The sequence below is a fragment of the Syngnathus typhle genome, linkage group LG22, assembly GCF_033458585.1.
Source record: "Syngnathus typhle isolate RoL2023-S1 ecotype Sweden linkage group LG22, RoL_Styp_1.0, whole genome shotgun sequence".
NCBI lineage: Eukaryota > Metazoa > Chordata > Actinopteri > Syngnathiformes > Syngnathidae > Syngnathus > Syngnathus typhle.
Genome location: NC_083759.1, coordinates 6,057,451 through 6,071,853, shown reverse-complemented (window position 1 = coordinate 6,071,853; position 14,403 = coordinate 6,057,451). Strand labels below are relative to the sequence as shown.

Genomic DNA, 14,403 nt, shown 5'->3' with positions numbered 1-14,403 from the left:
AGGCAGTGGCAGGACACACATCATTCCCATCACCCCCCTTCCAAAAAATAAGAAAAACTAGTAGGAGCGGTCAATCATGAATGTTTTTGAAACGTGGGAGGAAACCTACGCATGCAGACATGCAAACCCCACACGAGATGGCACTAAAGCCTGCGCCTAACGTACTGCACAAATCGAGCATTAGATATCAAAATTCCACCACACTAGTGTCATGTAAAAAAAAAAAAAGTCACAAGATGACAACCATGCAAACAAATTGATGGCATCATGACCCCTGACTGTTTCATGCGAAGATGTGCACTGCACTTTTGAAGCACTGAACCGAACTGACCCAAATTGCAAATAGGCTACATAAAATACATCTGTTTTTTTTTTCATGCTCACTGTGGTACCTCTTTTTATTTTTTTTTATTTTTGCTTTTGAAAGCTTTTGATTGTACAGACCACTAGTGGTAATGCTAGGATTGGACAACCCTTCACACATCATAATACAACGGAAGCAAACTAACTCAAAACATACATTTAGCATACGCAAGCAGAAATAACAAATGGTCACATCATAGAGATTTAATTGGAGGCAAACAATACTACAAATATCATAAGCACACAATATAGTATAAAAGAACCAGGCACGCGCACTCATCGGAGGCAGGTGAGGCAGTGCCTCACCTTGCCACCAGGGGCAGTAAAGGGCTCAACATGGTTTCCTCAGCTGTCACCATAAGTTGTTAAAAAAGGAATAATATAATAAAACATAATAATATATCTGTCCTATGGTCTATGCTTTTAATGCAATTTTGGTGTGTTTCCTAACCATTTGGATCATTTTCATAGTCAAAATAGCTGTATTTCTTGTTCAAATAACAACGGGAGACGAGAATCATGGAGGCTGCGGCAGTGACAGGTTGTGCCGCTCAGGGCGTGCGTGTGAGCGTGTGCACCACTCACACACTGTACTGAGCGCGTGCAAACGGTGCGTGCTTGCTTGCAGTCAGCGGGTGAAAATACGAGCCTTGAGGCAGCCAGTACCTTTGCCGCGAAGATGGGGCGATAGTGAGCTAATAGTTCATGACACGAGTAAACGCGAGAGTAAATTACGAAGAAGAAAAAAAAGAGAAAAGAAAAACAACCAACAACATTCGGTGCTAACGCGTTGCTATTTGGCTTTATTTTCCCTGAAAATTGAGGATATAATCTCGAAAATTTTCAAAACTTGACTTTCAAAGCATGAAATCATAAGTAAGGGAAGACCAACGCCAGATTTGCGAGGATTAATTCAAACTACGGGCCTCCCGGGACGGACTGTACAACACGTTCGCTTCAGAAGGGTTGGTACTCTAAAAAAAGACTGGCTTTGTGGTTGTGCTGCAAAAAATCGTTAAAAAAAAACACGCGGATCAACAAAATTCTTGCTCTCCAGTGTGAGATCTCATGTGTATTACCATGTTTACCTTTTGAGTGAATCTTTTACCACACTCAGAGCAATGAAAGGGTTTTTCTCCTGTGTGCGTTCTCATGTGTTTGACCATGGTTGCTTTGACAGAGAACGTTTTACCACAAGTTAAACAACGAAAAGGTTTCTCCCCAGTGTGCGTTCTCAAGTGTATCTCGAGATTGACTTTTCGAGAAAACGCCGTACTACAAACGGAGCAAACGAAAGGTTTTTCTCCTGTGTGTGTTTTCACGTGTGAAGCCATATGATGCCTTTGTGAGAAGGTCTTACCGCAAGTCGAGCAAGCGAATGGTTTTTCTCCCGTGTGCGTTCTCAAGTGCGATACTAGACGATGCCTTTCCGAGAAGGTTTTACCGCATGTTGAGCAAAGAAAGGATTTTTCCCCCGTGTGTGTCCTCATGTGTTTGACTATGTTTAGCTTGAGAGCCAATTTTTTACCACACAATGAGCAACGGAAGGGTTTTTCTCCAGTGTGCGTCCTCATGTGCGATTGCAATGTTTTCTTTTGAGAAAATGTTTTACCACAAAATGAGCAACAAAAGGGGGTTTCACCTGTGTGTTTTTTCATGTGTGATTTCATATATTCCTTGAGAGAAAACGCCTTACCACAAGTTAAGCAACTAAAAGGTTTTTCTCCTGTGTGTGTTCTCATGTGTCTAATCATGGGTCCATTTTGAGCAAATTTTTTCCCGCAAATTGAGCAGCTGAAATGTTCTTCAGCTGTGTGACATTTACGTGTGTGAGAAGTTTTCTTTTTAGGAGCTGCCTCCTCCTCTCCACAATTCAACTGCTTGTCCTCGCAATCTGCGTCATCCCTCAAAGGTTCTTCGATGCCATCGGTGTCCGACAGCGGCGCTAACAGATTGTTCGGCAGTGTACCTCCACTTGGGCTCTCGTGGTTAATCTGCGACCACTGGGGTGTTTCATCTTCATCATCGTCACACTTCACAGAGACCACAATCACTGGCAACTTGCTGACATCCATTTGCTCCTCTTCCTCAATGTGGAGATGGTCCTCTTTTTTGAAGTGAGCGGGATGTTCTTCCTCCTCCTCACTCTTCACAACAGGCAGTGGCAACTTGCTGATGTCAATTTTCTCTTCTTCCTTGATGTGGGGAAGCTGTGAATTGTCCTGCTGCAAAAGCGAGCTCCTCCACTCCTGACGAGCACTTGGCTGCTGGACATCTCCAGGACACAAGTAACACAAACACAATTTGGCACATGTCCTGTGGCTCATATACATAATACTGTTGACTAAGTACTATTTTCATGAACACTTAGACCTACCACGCTACTGCACTTTAATGTTGGTCATTATGGTGGTACTTGGAGCACTATTTATTTTATTTTAGACACATTACAATTTATGTAATCGTCTTTTGGAAGAGTGATTCCCAAATATTTGAACTTTGTTTACCGTTACAATGAATGCGATTGTGTGGCAGGGGAGCACGAGATCAAATGTGTTAAATGATCAGCCAGCAAGAATGTGAGCAAACCTTGGAAGTGTGGCATTGTTTGACGTCGTTGTCGTTCGTTGCCCTCTCTCGCCGGACAAAATTGCTTCTCGTGCGACGCCATGGTTAACACGCGTATTTCGTTCGCTAAAATCTAAGAAAAGGTTCTTTCCAATAAAAAAGTGTGTGTACATTTGTTTCCGTTTAGGACTACTAAAATTCGAGAACATTCCAAATCAAAATTGCCTTTCGCCACAAGCCGAGCAACTGACGGGTTTTCCTCATGCGTGTTACCATGGGTGACACTATGCTTTTCTTCAATCCCACGAATTGATTAAGTGATTGCAATTATTCCTTCAATCATCGGAATATTTCGTCGACGCCCACAATCGTTGTTCCTTATTAACTCGTTGAATATTTTGACGTCATTGCAGAAGACGCAAGACTTGAACCTTTTCTTCTTCTTGTTCTCCCTAATCTTCTTCGTCTTCTATTTCTTCTTCGTCTTTTTAGACGGTAGGCATTTGACTAATAAGGCGCATTACCATCACCGACTGTGGTGGAGTGTAAGTTCCTCCCTCTTCACCCAGAAAAAAAAAGCAACTCAACACATTCTAAACATTTCCATTTCCACATCGGTTTTCTTTATGTTATAAGAGATATGAAACCACCCCATTTTTTCCACCTTTTTAAAATTAATTTATTTTTAGACTCTTTAAAAAAAAAATGTTTCAGTCCCCTGAGAACCGAAACAAACAACTAACATCTAGTCATTCTTGTAATTCGATTCTGTTTATTTCCGTCATACGCGTATTTTTGTTTTAAAAAGGTCGTTTGATTGTTGACGAACGTTTCCGCCAATCCCCTACAAGTACAAGAACTGACGTTGCGCAAATTCAAAACTGTCCAATCAGCGATGAGCAGAAGGAGGCGACCCGGTTCTTTCAAAGCCGTTTGTCCAGTGCGCATTTGGTCTTGCTGTTTGGGCACTAACCGCTCTTATTTCCATGTAAACGTGCTGGAAGATAAGCTGTTCAGAAAATATGGACGAAGATGCTCCCATCAACGTTGAGAGCAGAAAAGGTCTGAAAAGCGTGTTTGGGTCAATGACGACGTTATTTAGCCTAGCTGCTAATGCTAATTATGCATTCGCGGATGACGAAGAGAACGATGATAATAGAATTTATAGAGTCCCCGTGTAACACGATGTATCAAAACCCTGTTGATATGCTGTCTGTACGATATTGCTCATTAAATGTCATATTTGAACGATACATCGCAAATTGTGAGGCACGAATATGTTCATGTAGTCATGTTTATTCTTGATAGACCAGCAAATGACCCCACAAACTCATACACAGTTATTAAAATTAGGGATGGGCGGATCGATACCAAAATATCGATATATCGATCCAGGCTGCTCATTTTTGAGTATCAATCTCCCTGGCTAAAATATCGATACTTACAATTATTTAATGCTATTTTTCCTCATTTTTTTCTGCTCCAATTTGACGACTTGCACTCATGCTAGCACTACTTTTCCTTCCGCCTGCTGCACCGGCGTGTCCTGCTCTGCTCTGCTCCCGCCCCCTTTTCTCACAAGCCAAGCCCTTCTCCTCCGCCCCCCCCCCCCCCCCGTTCCAATCCAAACAAACACAAACAAGCATGGCCACGGCGGCGGCCCAGTCCGAACGCAAGAGAAGTCTGGTTTAGGGATATTATATTTTACTTAATAACAACGAGGCAAAATGTGAAATATGTCACAAAACAATTAAATATTGTGGCAACACCACAAACTTGACAAAACATTTAAGCAAAATTCACCCCACGGTTCATGAAGAGCTGCAGTTGAAACGTGCCGCAGACACTAAGGCAGCGACGGAAAACCCTGCAGCCACACCGAGGCTAAGGTACCAAAGTACCTTAGAAGCAGCGTTTCAGAAAGGCAAGACATATCCAGGTATCAGGTGCTAACCAATAATCGTAAGCATTTGTGGTTGATGTGCTATTTGAAGCAATAATTACTACGCTTTAGTCAGTCATTTATAAATAAAGTTTTCCCCTTTTCAATTTGTGGTCGAACGCCATACGTTTTATTTGTAACTCCACTTCCTATAAACAACACTAAAGTATTACAATATTAAATGTAAGTATCCAGTGGCTTTACAAATTGATAGTTTTGCTGCTCGATATCGGATCGAATATCGGGTATTTTGGGTAGGAAATACTGGGTATCGGATCGATTCCAAAATCATTGGTATCGCCCATCCCTAATTAAAATCCACTGGATTTAATATATGAAGTATGGAAGTTTATCTGTGCCATCGGATTTTGAATTCGAATTTGTAGCACTGAATTTTTTTACATCCAATTTTTAACACTGAATTTTTTTTGCATCTAAATCAGACTTTGAATTTTAAAAGCCATCGAATTTCTAGCAATATTTTTATATTATTTATATAATATATATAATATATATATATATAATATATTTATAATATTTTTAAATAACTAATCGGGAGCTACTGGCTCTACTTTGTGTTTGGAATATTATACAATACAGTAAAGTGTATTGTGTAAAATGTACAATAAAAATGTATTAAACCATTAGTGAAAACTGCAGTTCAATGTGATCAAAGTCAAAAGTCTACAGTATAAACTCAAAAGTAATTGAAATATTAAAAACTAAACTTGCTATAGCGATCCCAGCACACACATATCCTAACTTCAACACCACACCAATAAGTTATATGATTCAAATATTTATCAATCACTTTCCTGGAGTGGTTGAAGGCCAATGAGATCCAACCGTTGTGACCTCCTTAACGTCCAGCAGAGAGCGCTAGATCACGAGTTATCGCCCCACTCCTGTAGCAATAGCACAATTCCACCAAAGGATGTCGCCGTTTTGTATTTTTTAAGTTTTTTTTTCCAGCAATGACGTAAAATAAGTGACACAAGGAGTGTCCAAATGTGCAGTTAGGTTATTTCTTGGCTACAAACTAAAACTTTTTAAAAGAGTTATTTTAAAGTCAACAATAACATTTATTCTATAACAACTATAATAATAATAATGTCAATATGACTAAATAGCAATATGATGTAAAAATGAAAGGGGGAAATTTGGCTTTTATCTTGATGGATCACGATCAGCATTTTAAATAAAATTCACATTAAAGGTCCTCATTACTAATCATACTTTATTTGGATTAATGATAAATATGGCATAGCAAATAACATGCAGCCTACAATTTTTTTTATATATATCTTTTCCCCATTGTGGAACGAATGAAGGCCTATTATCTTGATTGAGCATTAATAAGTCATTCAGTAGAATATATAATTGAACGCACATTTTTTTTCTTTTCAAATATGGTGCTAACTGTTCAAGTTCACTGATAGAGAAGATGTATATATATTATTTCCTTGAATACACCCAAAAGACGCATATAGAGCTCAAACTGTGCAGCACGCCTTTGAAAGCGCTCTCTAAGCCCCGGGGTGCTGAGAACTGGTGAAGAGCCGCAATGAGACATGTGCAATCAGTTCCCCCTCTTCAAATCTCCTTTCGGGGCCTATCTACTTGAACAGGCTTCTCTTAATGACTTTCTCCATCACTTCTCGCCAGCTTTTTCTGGGGACTCTCACAGACACTTGGCTGCATTTAAATACTTTCGTTATTCTATTCGGTCCCCGTTGTACCTTTTTTCCCGCAACCCCGCTTTCCAAATATCTCCAGGGTGTCGGTTGCGTCATGTGACTGGTGCGCTGGTGATTACAGTGCTCGCTTGGCACTCAAATGAAGCGTAGAACTAAAAATACCTTACAAAAAAAAAACAAGCAGTGTAGGTCAAAACGTACCCAAATATCTGCACCCCCCCCCTTTCCTCTCTACACTGAGTCCCTGTGTCCTTCTCCTTCTCTCTTTCTGTCCAGGCCTGGCGTCTGGTCCACGAGAGCTGCATTTAATTAGTTTCTGGTTGCTTGATTAGGGACTGAAGTGAGGGGGTGGGACCAGAACAAAAAGCGGGTCAGGCTGCATGGATTGGAAGGATGCAGGTGCACTGTGGTGGTTGCCAGAAGATGGCCATAACTGGGCGAACTGGACTATGCCGCCTAACATATGGCATTGTAGTAGTGTAGTATATAAAAAATGTTTTTTTTTGCAGAACCTCACTCTCCCAGAAATAAAATTCCAAATTCTCTGTATATACTATTAAATACATAAAAATAATATGTGTGCATCATGTCTGTGCCTTAAAAAAAAGCCATTGAAGCAGGTGAAGTGTACATAAATGACAGCGTGAGGATGACATCGCAGGGATCAAGGGTTGGGCAAGAGGGATGACAAGACTGGATCTGACCTTTTCCAAGAGGAGAACAAGGGCATCTCTGGCATGGCTGGAGGGCCCCCTGAGTGAGCGAGGGGGTCCTGGGGACTTTTAGACATGGCGCCAGCTCGGCGGGGGGAGCCGAGACAATTGCACGGGTTCACATCCAAAAACGGAGGGGCGAAGGACAGAAGAGCTTAAGGTGGAGGACGAAGAAGACCGAGAGCTCGAGGGTCCAGGTGGGAACTGGAAACTGTGATGGTGGGAAGAAAGAAGAGAAGAAAGGCGGAACCACGGAAAGATGGCATTCATTCTCCCTCGCATACCCCCCCCCCCCCTCCTCTGTTACGGCGTTTATCGCCGTCGCGGATCGTGCCGTATGAACAGCGATCCAAGTCAACCATCTGCTGAGGCTTGATAAGCCTGGGAGAGGCAGCCATTGAGCTGTCACTCAGAAAAAAGAGAGAGAGAAGAAAAGAGGGGCTAAACGGGAGAGGAATGGAAGGCAAAAAGATCGACGAGGCATCTGTCTAGTGCGGGGAAAGACTTAACGTCAACGAGACGTCCGGCCGCCAAATAATCCCACTTCTCTAATGGGAAGTCGTCTAGTGGCCCATTTATGCGTTTTGTCGCTTTTTCTTTTGTGCTAATTGTGCAATGCAGATGTTTTCTTTAAATGTCATCAGGACCACTTCAATGTGATTAACCCATTCCCAAAGTAATGGACATGATGGAGCAATTTTCAAAGGAGAGATTGTCGACGCAACATCGACATGCAGTTCATTTTAATTCAATCCCGCTTAAACGTATATATGGCGCTAAAATCACTTAGCTATGTTGTTTACGTGCGCTTAATATTTTTTTTTTTTCACTTTCTCATTCTCATCCATGTTTAATCCCAATGTTTTTGTCTTAAACATTTGAGCATCATTCAGAGGACGAAAAAGTGGCAGTATTGCATGAATTGAGGCCGGGAGGGGGTCAGGCAAGGGAGTGAGGGGGGGGGGGGTTAGCAGGGGATTAGCCGAGGCCAGTTGGATCATTTTACAGCCGCAGGACCCCCTCTCACCCTCGGCAGTCTCCCTGACAATGAGGATTAAACTCCTCTTGTTCCTCAACTCGGAAAAAACGGCAGGGCGACAAAGGCGCTATTCCTCCCGGGTGCCTGGCTGGTAGCTGGGTAGCGGAGTCGGGGAGGGAGGCGAGGGGAGGAGAAGGTAGGGGGTCCATCATAAAATTAATCCCTTCACAGTTCGCTCTGGTGCAAAGTGAGATATGAAGCAGACATGTCTAATGAAACGGTGCAGTCATCGAAGGGCACGCGATAAAAGCACGTATCAAACTCGTCATTAGCGCCGCCGCTAAAAGCCCGTCGAGAGGTTTGGCGCTCTCCCCGGGTGACTGGCACCGCAGATTAATTGCTCCTCGCAAAAAGATACCCAACCTACCACCCGTTGAGAATCCTGATCTTACACACAGGCCCGTTGGAGCCAGCCAGCAGTTGCACTTCATCAAATATGGGTGATGCTCAAAATAATCTCTTATGACTTTAACGCGACAATAACAGAGGTAAAAAATAAAAGTAAAACCGGACAATTGAAAGGTGACTCAAGGCCTAAATTTAAATTATTATTAAAATGTCCTCTCTAGAGATTGGATTTGTTTGCCCTCGTTAGCATGAACAAAAAGTCATTGTGTTACACATCATAAAAAATTTATGAAACAAATTAAAAAAAAAATATCTAAAAATAAATAAATAAATAAATAAATAAATAAATAAATAAATATAGCCCAGTTTAGTTTTTTTTAACTAAATCCCAGTGGAGCAAAAAGAACCAAGCAGAAGCAATGGGAGTGTGAATGGACTGGTGGGGTTCTTCATAATAAAAAATAAAAAAAAGACTTTTTTTGGGGGGGGAAATTAAAAAGAGCACAGAGAAAAGGTTCTTTGCGCTGTCAAAGCCAGTCAGTGTCTGTCCTGGCAGAGCCGCCCGTCTCCCGGGCAGCCCGTCACAATGAAGGCCCGACACACCTCTCACTTCCAATCTGCGTCCTCCACTGCGGGCCTCCGATTTCAAACTCTCATTAAATTGCCCCCGTTTCAATTGTCCGGCAAAAAGCGGCCATCACTTTTATTGACAAAAACATCCAAGTCTCTTTCATTCATTGGACCGAGCGATTTCTCCACTTTAAGCCAAATATAAACATGGCGATTACAACGGCAACAATCGCGTTGTTCGCTAATAAACGTGAGCGACAAGGCTTGATCCTCGCAAAAAAAAAATCTTCAATAGACAACCCCCCCCATTCCAAATCGCATTGTCGCGCAAATCCTGTGATAAAAGGCCTGAGAGTAACTCTGCGTTTAGACTCTTGAAGACTTTGGTTAAGCCAGTGCCTCTGCTACTTTCCAGCCCGGGCATAAATCTGTCTCTCAATGGCGATTGGCTCAAGACAAGGGGGCCATCTTTTTCACACGCCCCCCCCCATCCCGTCGTCGACGCCACTTGCATAGTGTGTAGCCGTCACCAGACAATGGCTGGTTACTGGCAATTAAACAGCATTTGCCCAGGAATCCGTGGCACTGGTCTAATGGCATTACCGTTGGATGATTCAATCCTTGAATAGTCAACAGGATTTCGCCTCTCTGCAGGAAAATACTGCTTCATCGAATTACCCGTATTACATAGATTTAGCCAAAGATTATGATTCAGGGTTCACAGATTACGGCGTCTCTAAAAAAGTTGATAGGTCCACAAGAGCGGAAATCTAACTAAGTGAGATTCAACTAACCAAGTAGTCAGTAACTGATGGTACATTGTGAGATCGATATTTGACCCACAAATATCTATTTGTTTAAAACCCGGCAGGTCTCCAGTCAGATGTTAAGCAGCACATTTGCGGCCTTCAACCTCCTCGCGGGCCGAGTCGGCAGAAGCGGGAAAAGGGGCCAAGTCCATTATCTCACAATGACGAGGCTAATTACCGGGCCGGGCAAGCCGCAAATCACACGGCAGCAGACCGCCTCGTCTTGCGTCCTCTGCTCACCCCACGTCTTAATTGCTCTTTTATTCTCGCTGCGTGTTTTGCGACTGTGCTGACACTCCTCAGCCATTTTGCCACATGAAAGCGAGATGCTAATTGCCTGCTATGGAAAATATTGGTGGCTGTGATTAGCAAGCGTTTTGGCATGAGGGAGCATTGAGACAGCGCGCTTAATGTTAAAAAAAAAAAAGCATTTTGTTATTGGTTTGTCTTTGTCCACATTTTGGGTGGTGAGGTTGAAAGTCTTGGAGCGGCCATTGTGCGCGGTAATTGTCAGACAGCAATGCTGGCAAATTGTTGACAGATAATCAGCAAAATTACAGGAAAATTAGCTCAGGCGACAAATTGCTGTCATTAGTATTCATGACCACAAAACCCCTATTTTGTCAGAATGTCACACAAACATACACACAAACAGAATTTTATACTCAATTTGGACAACTGTCAAGATGATGAAGAAACAATCCAAGGTGGTGAAACACACTAAACTTAATTGGGTGGTGACTTGCACTGGTTCGGATTAATTGGTTCCAGATTTGAGTAGAAAAAACAAAAACTTGACTCAAATGACTGTTGCTACTTTCCAATATGACTCAAGGAAAACTAGTCCGAGTAAGTATTCAGCGAAAAGTAGGAAATAGGAATACTGAAAACAGAAGGGGACTTAGAATTGACTCCTGAGGGACACCGCAATAAAAACATTTTGTCAAGGCTCAAAAACCAAACCGCCATTTTTTACCCACGGTTAAAAATGTTACTTATGTTTATGTGGCGGTTTGCTCGACACCTTCAAATATTTGGTGACCGTATCTCAGGTGACCTCGGACCCGGAGCTTTAGCGGAACCCCGGTGCGGCCCTGAAATGCTCTTTCACGCACTTAATTTGCTTTGTGTGATACCTCAAAAGAGACGACGGAGGAAGAGCAGCTACTTTTCCCGACGTTTGGAGCCGTGTTGGAGCCTTCCAGCAGCGAAGCAATTGGTAAAGGAGGAGGCGGATGGGGGGGGGGGGGGGTTGTCGGCTGTTCAAAGGCTGGCTTTTTGCATTGTTGGTCAGTTGGGGATTAAAGTCCTTGGTTCGGTGGCCCAATAGACCTTTCTAATTAAAAAGGATAAAAAGCAGGCAGACACACACAAAAAAAAACAGAAGCAGAAAGAGAGAGAGAAGTGAGAGAGCAAATCTAGTGCTAAAAGAAAGAAAACTGTTTTCAGTGTAACAACAGCGGCCATCAATTGAAAATGGATTAACTTTACACTCGTCCAGTGGTTCTCAAACAGGGTTGGGGGAAGTGAGTTGTGGTTGGGGGGGGGAATAATTTGTAATAAATTACTTTGTACCGTTAAATACTCACATATGGATGTCAATAAAACAAATAATAAAACTCTCTATACTAAAGCTTTGATGAATTAAAAGGTTACATTTTTCCTCTTGATTTATTATTAAAACATTTCAGTTTTTTCTCAGAAACATTTTATCCTCAATAACAAAATGTTGGATGAATTTCATTAACATTTTAAGTTGGGCAATTCAACTAAATGTTTTAGGCTTACAATGTTATGTCAAGAGGATTCACTGTACTTTTAACTCCTACAAGCTTGAAGACATTCCATTCTTTTTTTTTGTCTCTCTTGAAACTATACACTGTTTGCCGTCATCAGAATGTGAATAGACAACTGTGTGTGTGTGCTGCAGCCCAGATGCTAAGTGCCAGTAGGTGGGCTGTTTACCGTGCGGATGGCTGCTTGTGTTTTTGTTTGGCCCGCCTCGCCTCCTCCCCAAGCCCAGTGGGAGCTCCGGAGCTCCCAGTAGGGGCTGGTCCTTGCTGACCAGCTTCCAGGTATGAAACCTCCTTGCTTGGTCCGGACTGGAAAGTGGGGGGTTAACGAGCTAGCAGCAGGGACAAGAAATGCGAACCCCCAATCGGTAAACTGCAAATTGGAAAATGTAGATATGCAAAAATGAGTAGGTGCAGAGTACATTTAAGGTTATTCTCAAATTTCCTCAAAAACCCAACATTCCTCTTTATTTTGGTGATTAGGATAAAAACAAATTCCCGTGAGCGGCAGTGTGTCATTTTACCAGATAGCAACAATTAGCATCCATCATCGAGTTCTCAGCATGAGATTATCCCTCACAGTTTGCTAGCAACTCTTTAGCTGACAACCTCATTAGCGAGGTGTTAGGTTTCGGTGTACGTTTACACAAGTAACTGGAAACTGACAAAGAATTGTGTGGGTTTTGCCTCAAAATGCAAAATTGAAGGTGGGGGGGGGGAATTGACACTACTGTATTGATCGACGCGATATTTCAATTGCAAAAAATAATTTGTCAAACGCCTGCTGCCATCGAAGAGTTTTTCCAATAAAGCAAAACAAGTCAATATCCAAAAGGACGCACGCTTTGCTTCTTTTGCGGCATTATCAATATGCCTATCAATAACTCTATCAGTGTCGCATTGACTGTGCAGATGGTATTACAAAACTAATGTGCCATGTGTGTGTTTGTAAAACAGATGGAGATGACTTGGTGGGCCGAGTCATTGATTTGACCTTGATCACAGACATCCCGGCCAGCTCATTAGGTACACTAGCTGTCCCTTGCAATATATGCCTGACTCTGTCAATTGGCCTGCAGACAGAAGGAGGAGCGCGTATTGCCTCGCGCATTAACAAGATCATTTACCTTTCCTTTGACAAGCGCGGACGCCCGTTTAGCTGTAAAATGCTCCCCCCTGGGGGCCGGGAGATATCTTTGCCTCCATGAATTATATATAATACAGCTGAAGATGAAAGCGCTCAGCGGGGAGCTGACAAGATGGCTGACGGAGCAGGAGGGAGGACGGCTCTTTGGTGGAGGCTGTTTTTGGAAAGGAAAGGAGATGAATTATACTTTTTTGCTGGCATTAATGACGTGCCTCTTTCCCTGTCAAGAAGGAGCAGTGGCAGTTTCTGCTATGTGCGTCATGTGCATTATAAAATTGCGACACTAAATCTTTTTTTATTTTGTAATCATTAGTACTTGTAAATGGAATTGCGCCCCCTCATTGATAAGAAGGAGGGAAGGGCATCAGAATCTGATAAAAAAAAAGTATGAATGGCAATGATCAATATATAAAAATATATAACAAAAAAAAAAAACAGTACAGAAGAAAAGTTAGCATTGTAGCACGTGACCAAATTATAGTGTTCTGTTCCCTCCTTTCCATTGGCTCCTAAAAGTCTGTCTTTTCCCCTCTCTTGCTCTCTCTCTCTCTCTCTCTCTCTCTCTCTCTCTCTCTCTCTCTCTCTCTCTCTCTCTCTCTCTCTCTCTCTCTCTCTCTCTCTCTCTCTCTCTCTCTCTCTCTCTCTCTCTCTCTCTCTCTCTCTATTTTTGTGCATAAATAGTGCAAATCATCACTGAGTGTCATCCACTTCACAACTGGAATTGAGCAGCGAGAGGTGAGGCCCTTGAACGCACCACCATTGAGGTAAGTGGAAAAGTTGATTTTGCTGTATTTGAATTGAGCAGTCCCCCGAGGAAGGAGAGGAGGAGGGCGGGAGGAGGGAGTTAATTGAGGAGGCGTTTTCTTTTTTTGGGCGGGGGGTGGGGGGCTAAGGAAACTTTGCTGTGTCAACGCCCCTCCAGGCAAAGAGGCATTCAAGCGTTTAATAGAACACAAGTTGTGATAAAACCACTTGAATGTGTGCATTAGGATGTCTCCCACGTATATACGACGGAAAACACTAATAAGGCTTAATTATAGTGATAAAATCAGTTAGAGGGGCGGAAATGAATACAAGTTTAGGAAATTAGTACTTTAAAAAATACTAAGCATATATTGTAGGTTATTTTAATGATGGAAGAAAGATATACTTTAAATAATTGAAAAGGGCTATAAAAACATAGCATAGAATTAGATGATGTTTTAAATAATATCAGTTTGGTATAAAAAAATAGTCACATTTAATTATATTTGGAAGTAGCTATTTTGTAACAATTTTAGATGACATTTAATTTATTGATAAATAAAAAAAATTCAAAATAAATAAATCTAAAGTTCAATTCAAGGGGATCAAAATCAAATTGTACAGGAGTACAGAAATCAGCTATAGACTAACAATAAGGAAAAAAAAATAG

General features: G+C 42.0%; 1 protein-coding gene and 1 long non-coding RNA gene across 2 annotated transcripts; both read right to left on the bottom strand.

Annotated features, from left to right (window-relative positions):
• Window positions 1–1,146: 1,146 nt before the first annotated feature.
• LOC133146116 (zinc finger protein OZF-like) lies at window positions 1,147–3,851 on the bottom strand. Its single transcript, XM_061269461.1, has 2 exons — window positions 2,953–3,851; window positions 1,147–2,638 (listed from the first exon to the last, which is right to left on the bottom strand). Exons 1-2 carry the CDS (start codon window positions 3,032–3,034, stop codon window positions 1,398–1,400), a joined length of 1,323 nt encoding a protein of 440 aa, XP_061125445.1. The 5' UTR covers window positions 3,035–3,851; the 3' UTR covers window positions 1,147–1,397.
• A 5,189-nt stretch (window positions 3,852–9,040) lies between these two features.
• On the bottom strand, window positions 9,041–14,196 carry LOC133146878 (uncharacterized). The gene is made up of 3 exons (XR_009711447.1): window positions 12,970–14,196; window positions 12,015–12,215; window positions 9,041–11,385 (listed from the first exon to the last, which is right to left on the bottom strand). It is a non-coding gene; the product is annotated as an uncharacterized LOC133146878 (long non-coding RNA).
• Between the last annotated feature and the right edge of the window lie 207 nt (window positions 14,197–14,403).